Below are 14,447 nucleotides of genomic sequence, written 5' to 3' on the forward strand. Positions count from 1 at the left end.
CCCAAGGACAGTAGGACTCTCCTAATGAATTAGAGATACTTTCCAACATCAGATCATCCAATGCCTTATGGGAAGAAAGGGGTGTTCTTCTATTTCTATTTCTATTTCTATTTCTATTTCTATTTCTATTTCTATTTCTATTTCTATTTCTATTTCTATTTCTATTTCTATTTCTATTTCTATTTCTATTTCTATTTCTATTTCTATTTCTATTTCTTTCTATTTCTATTTCTGTTTCTGTTTCTGTTTTTATTTCTATTTCTATTAATATGCCTGGTAAAGAAGGGTTTGTCAAGTGAAGTGGTGAAAAGCAGATACAGGGGTCCAGAAAGCATGGTATCCCACCCAAAGAAACCCCTAGGTAGCTGTTAAGCTGGACTCTTCCAGGTGATAACACCATGTCTCAGAGCTCTGTATCCAGGCTACTCTGTCAAGATTTCTGTAACAAGACATGAATCTGGCATACCTTGCAGTCAGCGCCAATAGGTTTTTTGCATTCCTCGCAGGTGTTGGAATAAAGGTTTTCATAGCATTTCACGCAGTAGGGGCTGTCCTCCCTTAGGATGTACTTCTTACCAAACAGGGACTCTTTGCAGTAGTGGCAGTCAAAGCGTTCAGTCATGTTGGTGTCTGGAGTCCAGCTGTCCTGTCACGAAGGCAGAAATAGGCACGTGTCAGACTGAGCTACACTTGACCCAATTCCCCAAGAAATTTTGTCAATTCCAGTTTATCACATTGTACCTCAATTTTAATTCACTTTCAGTCAGAAAAATGAATACAATGGGAAGAAACTGGACTATAAATTTTGCAGTGCTGGGTAATGAAAATAGCCCATCTACTTTAGCCATCCACTGACCCATCTTTGACCAGAGCTAGTGTTGGAGATGAGAGAGTGTAGTAAATCCTGAGTTTAAAGAATTGACATGGGATTTGTGAATGGGATTTGACCAATAGGTCCGAAGCAAGAAGCTTTCTCTGTAAGGGATGGAGGGAGCCAAATACATTAAGAGGATAAGCCAGTTAATCTTCAGAAGGAGCAACATCTCCTCCATAAGGCAAGACAAAGGTCTGCATTGATGGTAGAATTTAGTCATGCACAGGCTATTGGGCACCACTGTTATGTGCTTCTGCTCCTTCCTTCTCTACATTCTCAGTGAGCCAATGCCTGGCCATCACTGCCCTGCAGTGAGAGATCAGCGCTCCATCTCTGCTCATGCACGGGACTATGGCCACTGTTAACAGCAGGAGATGAGGGGTTGGTGATTGTATATCTGATTCTTCTCCAACGCAGTTGAATGAGTTATCTAATGGCTGTAGTGTACTAGGACACAAATGGGAGCTAGCTGACTTGGTTCAGGCAAATGTCAAACAACAATTACGGAAGGGGAAAAGCAAGTAGAAGAAACTGCTTACGATGTATCAGCTTGTCTGAATTAGGGACAACTGCTGTTTGCTCCTCAGGTCTTGTTATGTCTCCAGCATTTTCTGGATGCACACACAAGCAACGATCACACAAATGCCTTCGATTACTTGCATGAATGGTCATTATTGCCTGGGACAATTTATTTTGGGTTTCGTTGGAGTCATCAGCTTCTTTCTTAACCTGAGGCTTGCAGCATGTGTTGCACCTGAAATCTGTTTGGAGGTTACAGCTGGAGCAGGGCATAGCTGCCTGCTTAGGAAGGGGAATTTCCCAGGCGGAAAGCACATTCCACCTGGACTGCACAATCTTCACTGCCTGCCAGGCCCCATCTCCTCTTTAAGCCACATTTGATCTATAAAGCCTTAAATGTTTTGGGTACAAATGGCTTAAGTGGCAACCTCTGTCTTTCACACACAAGTGACATTTACAGCAGCTGCAGTCCTTTTGCCAACTTCAGCTCTCAGCTTTAAACAAAAAGTTGTTACTTGCTTAGTGTTTTTGGCACAGGTTGCTTGATCGTGCTTGATCCTCTCCTGGCTGTGGCAGTCACCCTTAGGGCATTCTGAAATCCTGAGTTCTCCTCCAGGATTTCAGTTTTTATTATTATCTTTTATTCCTCATAGCTGGGGTTTGATTAAGGTTTTAAGGAAGTCTGAATGGGCAAAGTTTGTTTTGATGGTTGGAAAGCCTTTTTTTTTTTTCCTTTTTTTTTTAATGCTTGGTCAACTGCTGGATTGTGTGGTGACTAGCACAGACTAAGGGGCGAGTGCTTTTATATGTGTGAAGAAGGTAAGTGATGGCTCAGCTGCTGGGAAGCCTTTTGAACTCCAAGTAATTACTAAAAAAGAAAGAGAGACAAACTACCAAACCCCAAAATGTGCTTGGAAGAAAAATCCTGACAGCTGGTCACCTGTGCTACTGACAACCCAGAAGAAGTAGCGGTCCAGCTGCTTTGACCCTACAGATGCTCTAGGAACTAATTAACTTTCTTATCCCAAAGGGGAGCTAAGAGTGTGTTAGGTTCTCTTGGTCCTTAAGGAGTAGAGAGGATCATAAGGATTGATAACAAAAAGACGGAAATTAAGAAGACTTATGCTGCAGAGAGAAGTCCAATGACTACCCAGACTTCCCCTCTAGCCTGTCTCCAACAGCAGTGACTAGCAATGAAAGTGTAAGGGAGGAGAACAGGGCCGGTACAGAGCGACCTTTCCTTAATAACCGCTTCCAGCAAGTTGGTCTCCTCTTGAAGCAGAGGTGCAGTCTTTACCACAACATTTAAAAGGTGATGGTGAATTTATTTTCCCCTCCGTTTTGAGTCTGTTTATACCCCCAAGCTACATAACACCTTTGTACTTTCCCATGAAAGAACTAGAGGGGACTTAATTTCCTTCAAGGAGTAATTTCAGCAAAATGAATGGAGTCAGACCAGTATAAACTGGTGTGTGTATGTATCACTGAGTCTGAAAGGAGTGGTAGTTACAGTCCAAATAGTCTGTATTTAGGACAGAAATCTGTACTTTTTACCAGACTTTATCAGCTATTTTTTCCAAATTATAAGATTTGGTTGCACAGTTAATTTGCATTATTACTGTTAAAGTGTGAGCAGGAACCATTTATGAACTCGCATTTTTCACCTTTCTTCAGAATTAGTTTTTTCTAGCCCTGAATTAATAGATGTGTGATACCAAAGAGTGAAAAATTTCTCTGCAGTCAAGATGTGTAAAAGCAAAAAACATAGGGTGTGATTCCTTTACAGGTTTATACTGTTTCTGTCCTCCATCCAAAGTTGCTAAATGTAAAAAATACTAGTTTAGTTGTTTGTGACTGGAAAAGGACTCAGATGTGGATGTTCTAGTCTCTTGGTCACAGGAGGTTTCTTTTGAGTGCTGTATTATTTTCTGTGTGCTTTTCACAGGGGCAGAGGCAAGCATTATTTAATAGAATAGTCACTGTCACTATTTTAGAAAATACCTGGGCATTTTCCTCCCTGTCCTGAAAGGGATTTAGTTTTGTTAAATGTGGTCTAAGATTGTCACAGTGGATATCCCCCCCCCTTGCCCTGAGAAAGGAGAGGCGGACCTGATTTCTATGTCCCAAACAGATTTAGGGGAGAACTCTGCTCTATGAAGACACTGAAAGGTCAGCTCTGGATGGGGTTCGAGGCACAACTCCAGAGAGCTGAGAAATTAAAAGACAAGAAAGAAAAGTTTCCAAGATCTGCATTTTGGTTTTAGTTGCGCGAATCTTTTATTGGATCTGGCACTAATTTCAGATCCAAGATCTCTTAAAGCGAGGAATTCAATTTCATGTGGTTTCATTCAGAAAGCTGGAATTCAGGGTGAAGCATCCCAAATTCCAGGCTGTTTAGATCTGGGCCTTGGATTGGCTCTTGCAATCTATAATGTGATATTTTGAGGATATTTGACAGCCTTTTTCTTCTCTGGAGAGAAGAAATTAAATGTAAAGTAATCACAGAACCTATCTACTGAAGAATTAGCAGGCATGTTAAAAAATTCATTTCACTATTGTCTTACAAACAAGAAATGCAAAATCACACTGAGCAATGTTTTTGCCTGTCACTTGGTGCACATGGTCCTCTGCATTGCCAGTCCATTGGTTCCTGTCACATACAAAAATCATGCTTAACTTAGTGCAGATTTTATGCACCCCTTTGGGCTTTAAGAAAAAAACAAAAGACTTTCACAGTTGTGGATGGACACAAATTGCAATTCTGTGTCCTTGCCATTGATCTATTTCTTCCTCTTGTGTTTGATACTTGTTGACTGTAAAGCTTTGTGGGCCAGAAGCTCATCTTTATTATACCTCTTTGCGGTGCAAGGTCTTTAGATTTTATCGCAGTAGTCATTTTATACTTAGGCTTTTTCAGATTGCTCTCAACATTATCATGAAGGAGAAATTGATTTTTCTGCCATACAGTCTCTCTCCTACAACATCAGACATAACAAGTACATCTCCAAAAGGAAAAGAGCTTTCCATTGCATGCCCAGAAGAGAAGTTGCAGCTTATGCCAAATGTTAGCACTACCCACATTGTGTCTTCCAGGAAGTAAGAATTGGCAAGCAAACTGCCAAAAAGTTAGTAGGCTGACTTAAAAACTATGCTTCTTTCCCCTTCTTTGCTCAGTCAGTCTCATTTTACTAGCAGTAATTGTTAAAGTTATCATATTACCTCATAAAAATTAGGGCTTATAATGTCATTAAGAAATCATCTGGCGTTCCCCCATCCCATGACACTGTTGAGTACTGGAAAAGGGGACTAGCTGCCCCAGACCTTGCCTGCTTCTTCAACTATGTCTGCAAGCCTAATAAGAGATGTTCTGTGCATCTCTCATTTCAACCCCTTTTAGGGCCTGTTGGACACTGAGAGGTACAGATGCACACACACAGGGGAGAGAAAGAAGCCAAGGGGCACTGTCTAAAAAATGTAGGAGTTGTTTAGTTTATTCAGTGAAGTGAAGCTCTGATCTCCTGTTGTAACAGTATCTGGAGACACAGAATTAAGCCCCTGTTGATGCCAAAGGGGGACTTGCTATTGACCTCAGTTAGGTCAACAGGGCTGGGGCTCTACCTGTGCCCCTGGAGCAGGATGTTCTGTCAGCCACCTGCGCAGGAAATAAAAGGTCTTCGGAGACACCCATCTTCCTCCAAGATGTACACACATTTCTCCCACCTGACTCTTTTCCAGAAGAACTGTGCACATGAAGAATTTTCTCTCTGTTTATTTTCCTTCCTCTGAGAAAGGAAGATTTGTGTCTGGCAACTCCAGTGACATAAGCCATGCAGGTCTAGAGCATCTGGAAACAATTTATGTTAATGTTCCAAAGGGTAAAATGCAAAGATTTATGATATACTTTGCAACTATGAACTAGCAGTTCAAACTATGCTGGTCTTTCTGGCAAGAGGTGATTATTTTCCTGTAACTTAGCAGCTATTGCCACATTTGTTATCTATCATCTTGTTGCAGCAACTGCAAGCCACTCTTCTAAGAGCTAATAATTTTTTCCAAACCAGGCCATAATGCCATGCAAGGGGAGAGGGGGGAAAGCTAATTTTATTTCTTTTTAATTTACTTTAGGAAAAGAAGAAACAACCATTTGCCAGTAGCACTGACAAGAAGAAAAAAGAAGTTACATACAGTCAGAGTTCACCTGGACTTCAGAAGTCCCTGGAGTAGATGCGCACCACAAACACCCAAAGCATACACCCTGTGTGTTTAGATTTATTAAAACACATTAAGAGACAGTAGCCCTCTTTCTTTGTCTGGGCAAGTATAGCTTACGCTTTTCTTCATGGGATCAGTGCCTGCAGATACCGTGACAGAGCAGAGGGAGAGCAAAGGGAACCTGAGCGCTTGGAAGGTCTAGCTGGCCATAGGGCAGGTGTTGCTTGCATCCTTGACACTCCAGCAGCGGGCTCCTGGCCATGGGGAGCCAAGCCAGCTGATTCAGAACAGCCAAGTCTCCCTCCATGGGCCACAGAAGGACATTTGCTTCCTTACGCGAAAGATAGCCAATGCAAAAGCTAACCAGGTGCTGAAAGGCAAGTGATGCACAGCTCATCCTGCAGGAACTCCAGCCAGCCACTCTTCTCCTTCCATAGGCCCTCTGTCCCTGCCAGTGGCTACCAGGTCACTGCTGCATGAAGGTGCATTTCTTGATTAAACAGAAGAAAAGGAAAATACTTTTGCAAGGTTATTGAGATACTGAAGCTTATTGCTACAAATGTTCTTCATGCCATCATCTTTGTGTAGGTCCTTAAAAAGGGAAGTCATGATTACTGTAGGGAACAAGTTGTTGGGTATCCCTGTATCCCATGATCTGGGGTTTATGATAAGCTTGTAAATACGACAAGGATGCTTAGACAGATGCAGCTGTACTCGTTAATTTTTTAAGTTGAGAAGAAAGTGGAAGCCTTTTTCTCTTGCTGCTGCTTCTATGGAAGAACAATCCTGTAGTAAGCCCATCAAAAGAATTTGGCGCCCTGTCTTCAAGAAATCAAGACCTTATAATATGTCATTGCTCTCTCAGAACAGCCCTGTTAACAAGCCCAGGCTGTTTTACCAGTGGCCACATTAAGGTTAGGATATTAGAAGTATCTAATTATAGAGGTGTTCATTGCTGCTTCTGAAGGTTTTAAGCTCAGAGTAGATATTCATAGATCTCCTAGAAGCTCCCCAGCAAAAGTCAGGAGAACTTGGTTTGATATTTGAACATAATAGTAATAATAACAACCAACAAAAATCAAACCCAAGTAAAGAAACCTCTTCCTAAATATCCCACTCAGGCCTTTCTATATACATGCTAAATATTAAAAACTATTACAAAAAGTTCGGGTTTTAATGGACTTTATTTAAAGTTACCTTTCTTCAGAATCACAGCTAGGTTTTTCCAGCAACTCAGCTTCCTTGTACATGGCTGACTTATTTTGCCTATGGTATAACATTCCCATGTCTCTTTTTAAGTACTTTAGAGCAATTTTCTGAGCAGATGGACTGCATTAACACATGCAGATAACCAAAGGATACCTGGTTCCTGTCTAGATTGCAGTCAGCCTACCATGAATTGCAAAGTGGATAGTCTGCTATTTAAGACTGTTTTCCTTAACATAATATTAATAATTAAAAAAACCAAACCAAAACAAAAATGTTTCTCATGTAGTAAGGCTCCTCATGCGCCTGGCTAAAGTAATCCCAGTTATAGTAGTGGAGAGGGAACACTGCAGTTGTGGTTTCTCTGTGGTTTGTTGTGTTTGGCAGTCAATAAGGATCTTCTCCAGTTTAGAGCCACTCCAGCAGCGGTAGAGCAAGCACCAGTGGTAGTATCTACAGGGGCCACAGAAGAACTGAGCACTGACACTTTGAATGTGTACCCCACACAACTTACACTATGATTATCTGAGGTTGATATTGAAATGACTGGAGGATGTATGGCCTTACCAACATTCCTGCATACATTTCAATTACAAAAGGAGCCTATTGAAATAACACGGCTCATGTCTCTTAAATCTACCATAGCAAGGAAAAGCACAGTTCAAGCGGAAAGGCTTGCTCTTATTTTCCATTTTAAAGCCTTTTGAAACTGCTGTCTTCCTTCTTTCTCTTGCAGAATAAGCAAAGGCTTACTCAAAGAGAAAGACCAAATACTTGATATTACTTAAACATAGAAATTTATATTTCTAAAAAGAGCATTTAAGCAGATAACAGAAAATGATAGAGGAGAAAAATAGTATAAGATTAATAAAATCAATTGTTATCTCTGGCCCTACCCTACAGGAATAATGTATAAGCTAAATGACTGCAGACACTAAACTCCAATGGAGGTTTGTTTTGCTAGAAAATACTTTCTTTCTCTTACTGACACAAATACTGCTAATCCCAGAAAAATTAGGCCCTAAGATAAAAATATCCAGAAAACACCACGTGCTACCGTGCAGTGACATTTCTGAATTCTCCTACATTTTTGCAAACCTGCATAACACAACCCAGGGCACAAAACCAGAACAATGTCCCAAATATTCTATGTTTCCTTCTTTCTAGAAAGAAGCAAAACTAGAAGGACCCTATGGAGGAAGAATGCTTTGTTATTTGTCCTGGCCTCTAGCAGAACAGCTCTGTGTCTCTGCCTGGTTCTGTTTACAGAGGCAAGACCACAAAGCCCCTTTCTGTCTAAGATAATTGGCATGCATGGTGATTTGAAGGATCAGTTAATGTACGTCTTTCAGCTACTGTATAAAACTACTGTAGCAGTGAATGCCTCAGGGCTGTGAGGCATCCATAATTCTCTGCTCGGCTGCTCTGCCGTTAGCTTTCCAAAACGTGGCAAAGGAGGCTATGTAAACCTTAGAGGTACCCATTCAGCTGGGCACCTTAGCAAAATAGATTGATTACACCTGGGTGAAAACAGTTTGGTCCAATTTGTTTGCTGAGGTTTGGGGCTGGAAACTGGACACATAGAGCAAAGAGATCAGCTATTAATGTTGAGTCAAAGTACCTGTGGTGCATGAGAGATGCGGGAGCAAGCACAGAAAGCCACAGAGAGCCTGGGGACATGGGCATAGGCAGTCTTTTTGCAGGTGAGATCTTTTCTAACTGAAGAAGGAAGATGTTGGGTCCATGGAGATTCTACCATGGAGAGATGTGTGGCATAGTATGGAGGAAGAAGAATTCATCGGAGGTGCAGTACTGGTCTCCGAAGATACTTTTGGTCTAAATCTCAAGAGTGCTTCAGAGCAATGACAAAACAGGGGTAGGGAAATGCTTACAGATATTTTACGGTTTTATGCAACTCACTACTTTTATCATGCAAGATGAAATAAGGAGTGGTGTATTTTGAGCCCTTGTGCCTGTGCTTGCCAAGAGTCTAGATCTCTCTCCCACCACCAAAAGTGCAACCTTAGGGCTTGCTCTGCTGTGGTTGATAGATTTGCAACTTTAAAGTTGAAAATCTGCTGTGAAAGAGAGAGATGAATATTCTTATATCAGTGTTATGCTCACTTACATTCCTCTTACAGTGTATTACTGTATGTACAGTAGTCATTTAGCATCCTCGTTAATATTATCCAATTTAATATAGAAGGGTATGTGAAAAGGAACAAAATGAGGACTGTAACTTTTTCACCTGGCATGAGTGTTACGGTGTTCAGCCTTAAAAGAAGCCTCGAGTGGTTTTTAATCAAACTCTCTCTATATATATATAGCTAATTAGTATTGTTGAAATGTTAATGCTTCAGTGGCTGTCAATGTATCCAAGATTTATTTCCATGAAACCTGTCATTACCCTGCCATTTCACACCCTCACTTGAGGTGAATCTGCATCACAAATAACTGTGCATATGTAAATGAAGCATTAAAATTACACACTTAGAACTAATCAGTCTGAAAATGCAAATTATGAGATCGCCAATCTCTGAAGCAGTACCCAAGTGAGGGAAGGTGACTGCCTACAACACTACACCATCCAGAGTTTCTCTGAAGATGCTCAAGACCAATTTATCTGTCAGAGAAACATGAATGAGCCTCAGACCTGCTTGTAACTAGTCTGTGGGGACCTTGCAAGAGTGGCAGCGTGCTGGCCAGCAGCAACAGGCATTGCTTCAGTTTTCAGCCTGATTTTCATGGAGAAGAAGCCATGTCCTCTGGCTAATGGTGTTAACATTTATCTGACCCTCCCTTAATTCTGAAGGCCCTGACTCCTGTGAGGCAAGGCAAGCAGGTGAGGACAACAGCAGGTAAGACTTGGCTTTTGGGCTCAGGACTCAATGCCCTGGAGAACTGAGCCAGGAGTCAGTCATGTGAATATAGGTCTTTAAGCCCTCCTCATCCCTTTCTTTTGGGATGAAAACTTGAATTCACAGTGCAATGCGGCAGAAACTCTCACCAGCCCTTACAATTGCAGGAACTGTACTTTGCCACCAACTTTTTTGGGTTTTTCGGCTCCTGATATTTAAAGTATGATGGGATCCTGGAGGACTGTGTTTATGTGATTGAAAGAGTTGTCTAATTTTTTTTCTAATGCAAAGTGTGCCAGCTGGGAGTGCTGATGTCTGCCTGCATAGATATGAAAGATGTGATTTCAGACCTCCCTAGACTTCCTTAAAAAACCATATAATTGTAGGTAGGAAGCAGAGCCTTATCTGTATCCCAGTACTTTCGTTGAGAATCATCATTACGCGCTCTTCATGGCAGGAGTTTTGCATACACAATGTCTGACACAACATAGCCACTGCTATGTGATAACAGATCTCACAAAAATTAGTAATAATTTTTCTGTAAAACCCAACCACCTGGAAGTGACTACTTGGTGCTTGCATGCGTAGCCCTGATGATTCCTTCGGGAGCACATTTGGCAGAATGATGAGAGCCAGAAATAAGTATATTCTACCCCAGCACTTCTGCCATCTTGGGATCTTCTAAGCTTTCTCAAAAGGCCTCAAGAACTGGTCCATCCCTCAGCCTCAGGTCTGCTAGTCAGGTGGAGATGTCAGGTGGGAGCCCCAGGTAACTTTCACAAATATGATTTCTCAGCAACAGCGGTTTGTGTCCTTTCAGCTGCCCTGCTCACCACAACCACCTGTTGGCTTGGAAGCCAAAGATCATTATCTATGCTATGGCTAGGGTAAAAGATAGTTTTATTAATGCTCTGGTCAGATTTTGCATAGAGTAGTGCCGCTATGGCACTGTTTGGAACTGAGTTTTCAATAAATATAGTACCACATATCCTTTTTTTTTTTGTTTTCTCCAGATGTGGTCAAGAATATAAACAGCCTCTACTGACAGAGCAGCCTTTAAAGTACATCCTTTCCCAGTTTTATGTACAGGAGCAGAAAACAAACAGAATTTTTTTTTAAAGAAAATAATAAAAAAAAAGACTATTTTGCTACCTTCCACAACCACATGCCTGAAGCAATCATTTTCAAAGTTTACCATCTGGCTGATAAAAGGCACAGAAGATTTTAGCCAGAGAGCAGGTAGTCCCATAAATGTATGAACTGATGAAAATAGGGTTCATAACAGAAACCAAACGGCGACCTTAGTTATAGCATTCCTTCACATTCGGATGCATGCGAGTATCTAATAACACACACCCTTCTGTTGGTCCATTCTAGGACAATTCCTATTTAAGACAGCGTACAAATATGTATAGCCAAGAATAAATGTTATAGCTACTGACCATGGCAATGTCAGTGTCAACCAGCAATCAGCAATCTTAGTTAATATGCCTCTAGACAGGACTCAGGGGAGTAGCAATAACAGACTGATTGCTGCTGGTATCTAGATTTTATAAGGTTTGCTTTCTTGTGACTGTGTGTGTGTCTCTGTACACAGCAAAGATGAAATATGCAGGTATCTGCTGAACTAAATAAAAGCCGTGTCCCTTTAGGGAAGCAGAAAGTTTAGAACAGCCATTAATGCAGACAATCAAAGTTAGTATTTCCTTTATTATGTACACAGAGAAATCCATGATAGATGGCATACATTAAGGACCTGGGTTATTGTGGCTGCACACACATGCACGCAGAGAGAAGCACAGAAGGAAGGAATTCAGAGCTATTAATTGGGATTTGCATTCTAATCTATTCTCTCCACGTAAAAAGAAGAAATACCATGCTGATGGCTCCCCGTTTTTCCCGTACATAATCTGTCTCCAGGGTTTGCCTGCAAAAAGGAAAGGCTACCTTTGTTTCATGTGCATCTGCTCTTGCTACAGTGCAAAAATGCTCCTTTGTTGAGCTCGGCAGCAAGAGTGCGCACAGAGGTGTAAGGAATCTAAGACCCCAGCTTCTACTTTTTATCACCTTCCCAGTGGATTACACACGCAGCACAACACAGTCATAAAAAATAGTTACACATGAAATGACCCAGCACCTCATCAGCTCGCTGATGTGTCACTATATGGACGGACATGCAGCAGTAATTGCTCTGATAAGAAATTTGTCATTTTCTCCTCTTCACACCCCTTGCTGTGTGCTCAGGAGAACGGGGAAACGGCAATCTCTCTCCTCGCATCCTGACCCAACAACCCACTGGGGCATTAAACAACCCTCTCCTCCTCTCTGCACCCTTTGTTTAAAGCGACACCTTCAAAGATATAGTCCGCTGGTAGTGGGGAGGGAGGGGAAAAAAAGGGATATTTACTTACAGAGCAGTAGCGGGCAGTTAGTGTCACCTCCTGGACCAGGGACAGGGGGTCACATCCATTAACAGATACCTAAAGAGCACACCGGCCTGCTTGCAGAGGAGAGCTGTACAGCTAGCCGGGGCTTTCTGCTGCCTGTGAAGAGCAGCTCTTCCGATTTCAGCTCTGCAGTCAGTGTTGTGTGGAAAGAGGCTGCTGCCTTCCCCAGCCTAGTGAAACCCCTCTCTATCATTTTACCATATAAGGAGACAAAAGCATCGGAGACACTCATTCTTTTAGGCGCTCTGCAGCTGGCATTCGACACTTTCTCTATTCCAAGGGTGTCGATACTTCCCCCTCCTAAACATCTTGTCTTTCTTGGCCCCCTTCCTAAAATAAGGCTCCCCTCCCCTCCTCCAGCCTTTGTTTCTCTAAACCCCTGATGCTTATTAATAACGTAGCTTTGCTAAATCCGAGGGATTGCGCTTTACAGGAGGAAAGGTTTTACAGCAACTCAAACCCAAACATTTGTAAGGCTCTTCACCTGGCTGAGAGAATGAAGTATTTGGTTAAAATTGGTATGAAGCTTTATAGGCTTTGGCTGTTTTGCCTGCTGTGACTTAGTGCCTTGCCCAGAGAAGAGTGAAACAAGCTGTCTCTCTTCTACTTCGTGGAGAGGTGTGCATTTTTCTGAGGAGCAAGTGTGCAGGCGTTTCTTTATGAGAGCTCAGAGCCCATTCTTGTTTCACTCCACCCTTCTTTCTTTCCAAGTTCCCCCATAGAGAGGAGGAAAAAGAAGAAAAGCAGGGGAAATTAATGAAACCAAAAAACCCCCTTGTGTAAGAGAAAGCCAAAGGAACAGATTGTTTCAGCACATGCTCAGGACCCAGCAGAGAGCCCTGCCAGTGGGCACATGTTAGAGGGGGAACCATTAATCCTCCTATAACCAGGAACTAATTTTTCTGCTACAAAATCCAATTTCATCTATCAACCATTCTAGCAGAAACACATTCTGTTAATCAAAACAGTGAGGGTCCTGGGAAACCTCCCAGAGGGAAGAATTTGGATCAGAAGCACACGGGAGATGTCTGCTTTCTGCCATTTGAGAGGTAGGGTGGGGAGGCAGTTCAGAGTGATACTTCAGTAACGACTGGTGCTTGCCAAAGGGAGGTGCTTTAATTGGAATGCTTTCAACCTTAAGAGAAACCAGTAGGATAAAAATGTAAAGCCCATTAGCCCAGAGACAGTGTTGCTGTTGTTTTGCATCCAGACGAGGTGAGGGAGTCCAGCGTCCGTTTGCGTTGGACACTGGGTGGTGGTGTTTGGGCAGTGGTGCAGGTGTGCATATGGGCTGAATAAGGGTTTCTCCTGCAAAACAAACTTATGCCAGAACCCTGACCTGTACTTACTGTCCTCTTGTGCACCTGAATGGTAGTCAGATTTGGAATGGGGATGAAATGTCTGTCTCAGCTCTACTGAAAATCTACAAAATCACAGACAGAATAAAATGGTGGGAAAGGGCCATTCCTAGTTCTTCTACAAGGAGCAAAACCTTCTTTACAGATGTGAGTTATTTTGATGAGCAGCAATGCCCATGGGTCGATCTGGCTGCTGCTGCAGCCTTTGCAGTTACTCTTTCAAAACACAGGCATTGTGCACTGGAGGACTGACCATGGACATGTGGGATTAAGGAATTTGATTCCATGGCAATTAAAGCTTATTTAAATCAAAGTTGCTGCACTCCCCAGCCACATGTCCCTGGCCTCTGCCTTGCATTTCCAGTGGCACTGGAAGATGAGTTAAACCAGACAGTGAGCAATTTTCAGTGAACCCTTAAGCTACCATGGAGCTACACCTGTGTCTTGGGAGAGCTGCTGGTTGGGTTTCCAGCCCCATCACTGGCTTGCTGGATGCCCTTGGACAAGACATTGCATTTTTCTATTCTTTAGTTTCACTGTCTGTACATATAGAACTCAGGACAGTCAAACTCTTGTGTGAGTTGTTAGCAAATTTACAAAGGAATAGTAAGTGCAGAATAATAATAACAAAAATTATAATGTTTCTTTTAGATTAAATTATTGAACAGTGACAACAATAATCATTAATTTCCATCTTCGTTACAGTTCTTACCTCAGCTCTGATTTAGAAGTGCATGAAAGAAGAAAAATGGGCCCTGAAGGCGATTAGATTTGGACTATTTGAGTCAGTTTATTTCCAAACCTTTCTAAAACAAATTAAATATTCCAAACATGTTATTTGATTTTTTTCAATTTCCATGATATTTCCATTTCCCTATCCGTCCATTGACAGCCACTGCAGCAACTCTGCCAGAGATTTTTTGATGTGACCTGGTGGAATACAAGTGTTTTCCACAATTACAAGTTAAAATAA

General features: G+C 41.9%; 1 protein-coding gene across 6 annotated transcripts in view; it reads right to left on the reverse strand.

The window, feature by feature from the left end:
• Positions 1-14,447, reverse strand: part of FHL2 (four and a half LIM domains 2) — a 43,553-nt gene that overhangs the window by 14,850 nt on the left and 14,256 nt on the right. For 2 of the 6 annotated variants that reach the window (XM_009472600.2, XM_087759045.1), the window contains exon 2: positions 467-646. In XM_009472600.2, the coding sequence (XP_009470875.2) occupies positions 467-622 (156 nt within the window). In that variant the 5' untranslated portion in view covers positions 623-646. Of the gene's footprint in view, positions 1-466; positions 647-11,544; positions 11,594-12,080; positions 12,278-14,447 lie in introns of those variants that run through there. The other 4 variants (XM_087759046.1, XM_009472599.2, XM_087759043.1 and 1 more) reach the window with 4 other exon arrangements.

The sequence above is a fragment of the Nipponia nippon genome, unplaced genomic scaffold (assembly GCF_047370975.1).
Source record: "Nipponia nippon isolate SJK-2023a ecotype South Korea unplaced genomic scaffold, ASM4737097v1 scaffold_2, whole genome shotgun sequence".
Classification (NCBI taxonomy): domain Eukaryota; kingdom Metazoa; phylum Chordata; class Aves; order Pelecaniformes; family Threskiornithidae; genus Nipponia; species Nipponia nippon.